This window comes from Epinephelus moara, chromosome 24 (genome assembly GCF_006386435.1).
Source record: "Epinephelus moara isolate mb chromosome 24, YSFRI_EMoa_1.0, whole genome shotgun sequence".
Taxonomy (NCBI): Eukaryota; Metazoa; Chordata; class Actinopteri; order Perciformes; family Serranidae; genus Epinephelus; species Epinephelus moara.
Genome location: NC_065529.1, coordinates 46,936,733 through 46,944,995, shown reverse-complemented (window position 1 = coordinate 46,944,995; position 8,263 = coordinate 46,936,733). Strand labels below are relative to the sequence as shown.

General features: G+C 44.3%; 1 protein-coding gene across 1 annotated transcript in view; it reads left to right on the top strand.

The window, feature by feature from the left end:
* Nucleotides 1-1,641: 1,641 nt before the first annotated feature.
* LOC126386820 (glutamate receptor-interacting protein 2-like) overlaps nucleotides 1,642-8,263 on the top strand; it is a 274,362-nt gene continuing 267,740 nt past the window's right edge. The window contains exon 1 of the mRNA XM_050039415.1: nucleotides 1,642-1,798. Within this exon, the coding sequence (XP_049895372.1) occupies nucleotides 1,642-1,798 (157 nt within the window). The remainder of the gene's footprint in view (nucleotides 1,799-8,263) is intronic.

Sequence of the window (8,263 nt, the reverse complement as noted above, 5' to 3'; positions counted from 1 at the left end):
CTTGTAAGGCACGGAGGGGAAGCAGATTTCCATTCTCGCAAAATAACCCTTTTTGCTATGTCTAAACCAAACATAAGAGCTTGCTGTAACGCAGGGGAAAGAGTCAGAGAGAAATCACAACAGCCCTGTATCACAGTGAGAGAATCAGGAACTAATTGTTACTGCTATACCGATCAGCCGAAACATTCAAACCACTGACAGGTGAAGTGAATAACTTTGATTATTTTGTTCCATTGCATTGTTCTGCTGGGAAACCTTTGGTTCTGGCATTCATGTGGATACCACCTGACATGTTCCACCCACTCAAACACCGTTGCAGACCAAGAACCCCCCCTCATGGCAACAGCACTCCCCAATGGCAGTGGCTCCCCAGCAGAAAAAAGCAGACTACACAAACTTTAGAAATGGCCTGTGGAGCGTGACAAAAAGCTCAAGGTGTTGACCTGGCTTCTAAATTTCCCAACAAAATAATCAAAGTTATTCACTTCACCTGTCAGTGGTTTGAATGTTTTGGCTGATCGGCGTATGAATCGTAGTTTCTCGCGCTTGTCACTGCTGACTAAGTCCTTCTCTGTCAGTTTTAGCAGCTTCCACACATTTTCCTGAACTTTTCTGTGGTTCAGGAATCCTAAAACTGGCTTAAATTGAACATTCAGCATGCAGTCCATTGTGTACTGTAGTTTACGTCCCAGTACCTTCATGATCGCCGCACTTCCAGGTTATGAACCAAACCATGACATAGGTGCGTTCTATATGGGAAATATGGAAGGAAGAAGGAGTAAAAGGAAGACATGATGGGAAGTAGGAGGTAGGGAAACACAGAGTGATTGAAGAAGTCAGCTGTGGTTGCTGTTGTGGAAGGAGAAAAACTGTGTGTGCGTGCGTGCGTGCCAACTGACAAAATGAAAAAGTGCATGTGAGAGAGAGGGAGAGATAATGGAGCATAGAACTGCAGAGAGACAAAAAAAACCATCACACTGAGTCTTTTTTTTAAGAATGTTGCTTTATTTTTCCTCTGGAAGTACCAGCTGAGAGTTTTGAAGGTTTGATGTGGGAGGTGGCGAGGTGGGGGTGCATACAGAGATACAGAGAGGGAGGGAGAAAGGAGGGGAGAAGTAAATGTGCTGCCTCTCCCTTTCTCCCTCTCCTCTCTTTTCCCTCAGTGTCTCACTTCTCTCGTCGCTTCGTTCGTCGGATTTTTTCCGTGAGCTGGAGAAGAGGGAGGGAAGAGGAGGAAAAAAGAAGAGAAGAAGAAAGACTAAGATAAAGAGAATGGATGAGGTGTTTGTGGGACTAAACCTGAGCAATTAAGTGCTGCATTATAAAAGGGTGAGAAAGATTGGAGGTGAAGAAGAAGACCAGACCGAGGAGAGGAAGAAGAGAGAAGGGGGAGGAGGAAGAGGAGGGGATTTTGGGAAAGCTAGAGAGGCACAGCGCTGGAAAGACGAGAGAGAAGAGAGGAAGACAAGAAACAAGTGAGTGCAGAGTGGTGAAAGTTATCAGGATTCCCAAAAAAGCAAAAAAAAGACAGAGTTAGAAAAGAAGTGGGAGAAAAAGAAGGAAGAGAAAACAAGGGAGTTAAGGAAAAGGAGAAAAAGGAGGTCTGACACTTGAACCTCGGTCAGCCATCCGTCAGCCAGGATGGACAAAGTAGAGCGAGTGATGAAGATGGTGAAGAGGATGTCACCGAGGAAGAAGAGGAGAGAAGGAGGAGGAGGGAGAGGGGGAGGACCGGGGGAGCTGGAGAGCCCGGACACCCTGTGTGACGAACTCTGCCGTTTTAGCCTCTGCATCAGTGGTGAGAGGGCGCACCGCCACGTTTGTGTGTGTGTGAGAGAGTGTGTGTGTGTGCACAGCAGCTGGGTGTGTGTTCCTGTGAATGTAAATCAATTATTTAGGTTTATTGATATTTGAACAAGAAGGCGCTTGTGTGTGTCTGTGTCTTTCAGGAAGTGTTTTCATGTGCTACTGTTGCGTTTTGGGCTGCTTTGGTCAGAAGAGACTTAAAGATACTGCAATGTTGTTACACTGGCTTTGCAGACAGGTGTGTGTGTGTGTGTGTGTGTGTGTGTGTGTGTGTGTGTGTGTGTAAGAATTTGAACTTAAACTCAATATAACTGCATGTCCATTACCATTCAGTCATTTGGTTAATGATACATGCATTTTGCAACTGACCCCCTTACGTGAAAATGACCCTCTGGTAAAAAGGACAGCATTGGCCACGGTTAAATGACCAAGAGTAGCAAGCCGTGACTAGCGTGACACTCTTAAAGAAGTATTTCACTGCTGGGGAGATGGTCTTTTCACAAAACTTTACTGTCGACGCAGCAAACAGACGCAAATACTTTTGAAATTGGTGCAACTTGGCCAGAGAAAATAGAGGAAAAGGGCTGTGGCATTCGCTTTTATTCCAGAGTTAGAAAACCTACAAGTACCAGAATGCACTGCGCCGCCCTGGACAAGTAAACACTCCTGCTGGTGGGTGACGTAATGCAAATCGGTTTTGGCTCATGTAACAATCTCCAATTACAGCTAAACAGTGTACTAAAATGTTTCTGCAACCTGGTCTCCCTCTGAAGTCGTTGAAAACCGGCACTTGGTCAGTGACTTCTGGCGTCAGACACAGACAAAAAAAGCCGTCCTTTAACGTTGGCATGATACACGGCCGGTCACCGTCATTGTCCAATGGCGCCCAGTGGCATCAGGGGGAAAGCGGTGGGACAGCAAACCGTCAATTTGCGGTAATGTGTCGACATAGTGCTTTTATTTTGAAAGAGACTGTATGCAAACTTTACATTTCCTGTGAAAACAGAAGTGTATTTTGACAACAGACAATGCATGTAACAGGCTGAAGTTGATGGTAACATAATCTTGGTTCATGATCAGCACTGCCTAGTTTTACAGTTTGATCAGAGCTTGGTCTGAATTTGAGAGCGAGGGGCGGCTGTCTCTCTTGATCCGCTTATACTCTTTGTGTCCCTGGTGGCGGCAGATATATAAAAATGAAGAAGTACAACCTGTAGTTGGAGCAACAGCCCCAGAGGCAGCACAAATCCACTGTGAAACACATCATCTGGCCGATTGTCACTGGCAATTCAGCAGTGAGATCTGGGCGATGGTAAGATGGAGGGAAGTCTAACATTTAAGTCTTAGGGAGGGAATCAGGGTGGATGTTTGGGTGTAAAGAGGGTTTGAACTCAACACTGGAGTTCAGGATTGCATCCCATCTCCTTAACTCATGCTGGTAAGTTTTTACCCTGACCACAAACTTTCCCAACCTTCAACGAGCAGCTTTAGTTGCTTTAACTTAATCAGACTTTAACCATGGGGGACAGATAAAAAAAACGCTCATGTAAGTCATTTTCAAGTCGCCAATCAACCACTTAGTTTGTTACAGTAGTTGCGTAAGGCAAGGCAAGTTTATATATAGCACATTTCATACCCAAAGGCTGTGCAGATTACACAGGAAACAGATGATAAAAACATTCAAAACAAGCAACAATAGCACAGAATAAAAACAATAAGAGAAACAGATCAAATTGATATAAAAGAAACTTAATTAAAAGCAGTAGTGAACAGATAGGTCTTTAGATTGAATTTAAATTTTTAAATTACACTGGGTCAGTATTGCCTCAAGTTTGAGCTCTTCTAGTAATCTGCTCCTCATTTGAGCAGCGTAGACGCTAAAAGCAGCTTCACCACGTTTAGTTTTGACTTTGGGAAGAACCAGTAATCCAGAACCAGCTGGCCACAGAGGTCTGCCAGGTCCATACTGGATCAGGAGATCTGATCTTAGACATAAACCATTCAGTGTTTTACGGACAAGCAATAGAATAATTAATTTGATTCTGTGAGAAACTGGTAACCAATAAGACTTGTTGGTCCACAGGGCTGGAAATCTGTCCCATATCCTAGTGGGCAAATTGTAAATGGACTACATTTGTGTAGCACCTTAAAGTGCTTTAACACTACATACCACATTCACTCATTCACATACACACTCACACACTGGTGGCTGAAAGCTAGCAAACAAAGCTGCTTTCACACCGCCCATAATAACCGCCCTGACATCCGCTTATTTAGAACAGTGTTCCCCCAAATATCGAAGAGTAGCTTGTAGCTGCATACTGTAACATGATGACAGAAATCACTGAAATTACCAAACATCTACATATTTGGACGATTTACCAGTCATGTGAAGTTTGATGGACATGTTATCACAGGTCCAGTTGTTCTTCTTGTTGTCCTTACAAGTTGCCAGCACCATTACTCCGGGTATTCCGTCACCAATGTCATCAACTCCTCTATCTTGTCTTCTTTCTGTTTCTGTGATGCCTGCTAATAGCCTGTTTGATCAGCCAAAGCCAGGCGGCAACTTCCAGAAGTTCATCATGGTGAATGCGGTAGAGCAAAATCTCTGCACGTTCTCATGGGCGGCAACCGCTTCCCCTGTGCCGTCTTCCTCTCATTGAAATGACTGGAGCGCATCGGTGTGAGAGCGGCTGCTACTCAGTTTAACATTCAAACACTCTCACACAGTAATTTGGGGTTCAGTATTTTGCCAGAGGCAACATACGGACTGGAGGAGCCGAGGATCGATCTGCCTATCTTCCAATTAGTGGACGAACTGCTCTCCTGAGCCACAGCCGCCCATTAGAGGAATGGGGATACACACTGGACAGGTGGCCAGCCTTTCACAGATCTGATACATAGAGACAGATAACCATTCACAGTGTGACATTTACATAGCCTGCCTTTCTTTGGACGGGTCGGACACTTGTATACATATGTAAAATAAAACCTCATTTCTCTTTGGTGACTTTAGTGCTTTTACCTGCTGTTGTTGATACTTATTCTAATTCCTCGCTGGCTGATTAGAGCTTTCTGATGTCTTATTTCTGAACATAGCAAAACAACGACATCTATTTCAAGTAAGCCAGTTGGTCTTAGATACTGCACTGAATTTCCAATAAATTACATCCAGAAATATTAGAAATATTTCATTACTGACTGGACACCTGAAGGCAAACAAATGCCCGTCCATCACCTTGACCGGTAGACTTGTGTCTTTACTGGGAATGTTGGCCTGAAATATGACTACTAATGCATCTGTCTTACATATGTAATTCATTTTAGGCTGGAGGGAACTGGCACTGCCGAGATGTCAGGCACATTTCCTCCTGCAGGGACAGAAAAGTTTGGCTCTCAGTTTCCCTGTGACACAGTGTTGTTGTCTGTTTGCCAGTGTTTGCTGCATTGCTGTTCACTTGGCTTAATTAGTTAGTGCTAGCATTTAATTAGCTCTGAGCTGGTTAGTGTTGATGCCACAGTTTGTTAGCTACCTCATGTTCTTCAAAGACTTTGGAAAGTATTTCACAGAGAGTTCAGAATTTTTTTGTGAGGTTTATTTTTTAACTCGCTTTGATCGTACACAAACAGCTCAGTGAGGAGAGAGGGAGAGGGTGAGTGTGGCAGAGAACGTAAAGAGACGGGGCGTATACAGCAGTCGACGTACATGTGCGAGAGAGGGAAGCGTGCCGACTCTCCCTCCTCCTGTATATGCTTTCATCAAACAATCTTTCTAATCACTCAGCAGAAACTGCAGCAGCCCGGCTTCAAACGGCATCAAACAACCGTCAGAGAACCAAACATTTACTGCAGGCGGGGAAAGGTCACTTTGAAAACAAGGGGGAACATGACTATATCAAGGCAAACATCCCATTACCCTCCTCTGTTCCTACACAAAGGTGTTGTTTTTCCCTCTAACATGACAAATACCACTCGCTGGATGTTTTTATCTCGTGCATCTTACAGCAGCAACACACCATAAATGTTTAGCATGCCTGGTATTAAAGCTGGGGTATGTTGAAATCTGGAAAATACACACAATACACCCTCTTCCTTCAGCTCTCCACTGTCTGTCTTAAGCCCCTCCCACCAGACGACCTTGTGTATATGCACACGTTCTATACAGTAACCCAGAGTTTCCCATACATTGAGTTGTTTCACTGTGGAGTTGCATCCAGTGCATTCGCTCGGCTCCTTCATGACCTGCTTGCTTCCACACCACAAATGAGAAAGAAATAGCTAACTAGCCACCCGACGGTCCCTCCACCTTGCTCTCCGCCATTGTGGACTGCTTCCCCAGGAGGAGAGTGGGCAGCAGCTCCAGTGACGTGACGTTTGTCGAAAGCTGGGGCAGTCTCTGGGGCTGCTGCCCACTCCCAGTAGCAGCGAGGATTTAGGCGAGGACACACTATGATTAGTTAACGTTCATGTAAACTTGAAGCTGCAGCAGTTAGCCTTTGTCTCTGGTTAGCAAAAGCAAACGGTGTCTGTTCCTCTTGAAAACATTTCACCTCCGACATGTTTTCTTTCGTTAACTGTCAGACTATCTTTTAGACTATCTGTGAGAGCCATTTCTACCAAGTCCTAGTCTCCTATTATTTTTCGAGTCACTCTAATGCGCCACCTGACCTGGCATCTCGGGAACCTTTGATTAAAGGCAGGTGTGCTGAAGTGCGTGTGGAGCGTGAAAGACGCCAGGGGGTTAGAGTCTTTAACCACTGCTTTTTGGATAATCTTAGTTTTTATTGTTTGATGAAGTTGTTTATTTGGGGAATGTTTGTTTGGGGGATTTTGTTTTCTCTTTTTTTTTTTTTTTTTGAGCGCGACAATCAGTTAGCGCTATCGGGTAACACTCGACTCTAAAACCAACCGAAGCACCTGGATCATCAAACAGTGAGTAAAACTAAACCATAGACAGTGAGTTCATCTACTGCTATGGCGTCTGTGTGCGGCTATTTTTGAACTTCTTTGGAAGCCATGATACTTTCTTTTTGATAAGTCTTCCTTTTTGGGATGCATTGGTTCCCCATCATTGAATCAGACTTTCACAGAAGGGACATTAATTACCTCTGCATTTGTAGAACAGCCACTAGGAACGCCCTCTCTCTGAAATGACCTCTGATTGGTCAAAGTCTCCCGTCATGGGCGAGATTTTCCAAAGCCTAAAAAGAGGAGGTGAAGAAGTCTAGTTTTGTCTCAGTGCACTTGGATTACAATATGCTCAAATTCAATTATGGAATTTTTGCCCAATGACTCCAAATTTAACTGTCGACCCCAGCTTTAACCCAGAAAGTTTAAACCAATGAATTTCCTTGCCAGTATGTAGTATCTCATCTTAATGCTGGGAATGATCTGTTGGTGATTTTAGGTGCAGTCTGGGGGAAAGGAAAACAGTAACTACCTCAGTTGAACCAGTTTAAGTCCAAACCAGAGTTCAAGAGTCCCTCAGTCCCACTGGGACATTCTCTTGCCATATGTATTCATTTATCTTTGCTCCACATTTCGCTTGTGTAGTCTTTGTTCCAAAAAAGTATTCAACTGTTTCATGTCTGTTGCAAGGAAATGAGATTGGCAATCATCTCAAACGATGCTGGAGAACTGTGAATGGCGGAGTCAGAGTCACGCCAGGAGGCCGCTGAAAACAGAAAAACGGGCACTCCTCCTCCTTTGCTGCTCTCGTAAAGAATGCCATGGGTCACTAAGCTGGCCATGAAAGTTATCCTTTCTCAGACATGATTGAGATGTTTTATCTCTCCTATTTCCTGGCTTAATGTGCCACTGAAGTTTGTCCTCCTGTGGGAGAACAGACTGTATTTCACCTGCACACAAACTGCACCACAGTTCAGCTGGAACCAATCTCAGACCACCGTGTACCTGCATGACAGCACCCTCATTAGTTGGCACAATGCATTAGCCAATCTGCAGTGTAAAAATATCTGTCAACCTTCCTGAGTCCTATTAATCAAAGACACACACCTTTTGCAATACAATGCAGGGCTGGTTGTTAACCGCAGGTCTTACAGCACTCTTTCTCACCAGCTGAGTGTAGCAGCTGACAGATGTGATGGGCACACCTATAGTAATCTGAGAGGAGAATAGCATGGGGCACTTTTTCTATTGTCTCGCTGTGTGTGTCTGTGTAGGTGTTGAATGTCTGTTAGGTGAGGAATAAAGACGGAAATTATAGCATAGAGTGAAATACAGGAAACATTATGGGATGCTGAAAAATATGAACCTTGCCTTTAGACCAGGCAGGACATTCAAATATGTCTCATAGCATGAATTTCTCTTGCCAAAGTGGCTCGGTGACACAAATGAATGGCAATAAAACTGCCAGCCATTACCTAGATTTTGAATGAGCGTGGTGGATGTGCCCTGCGGCAGAAATTCAAATGTACCTACGGCAAAATGCTTG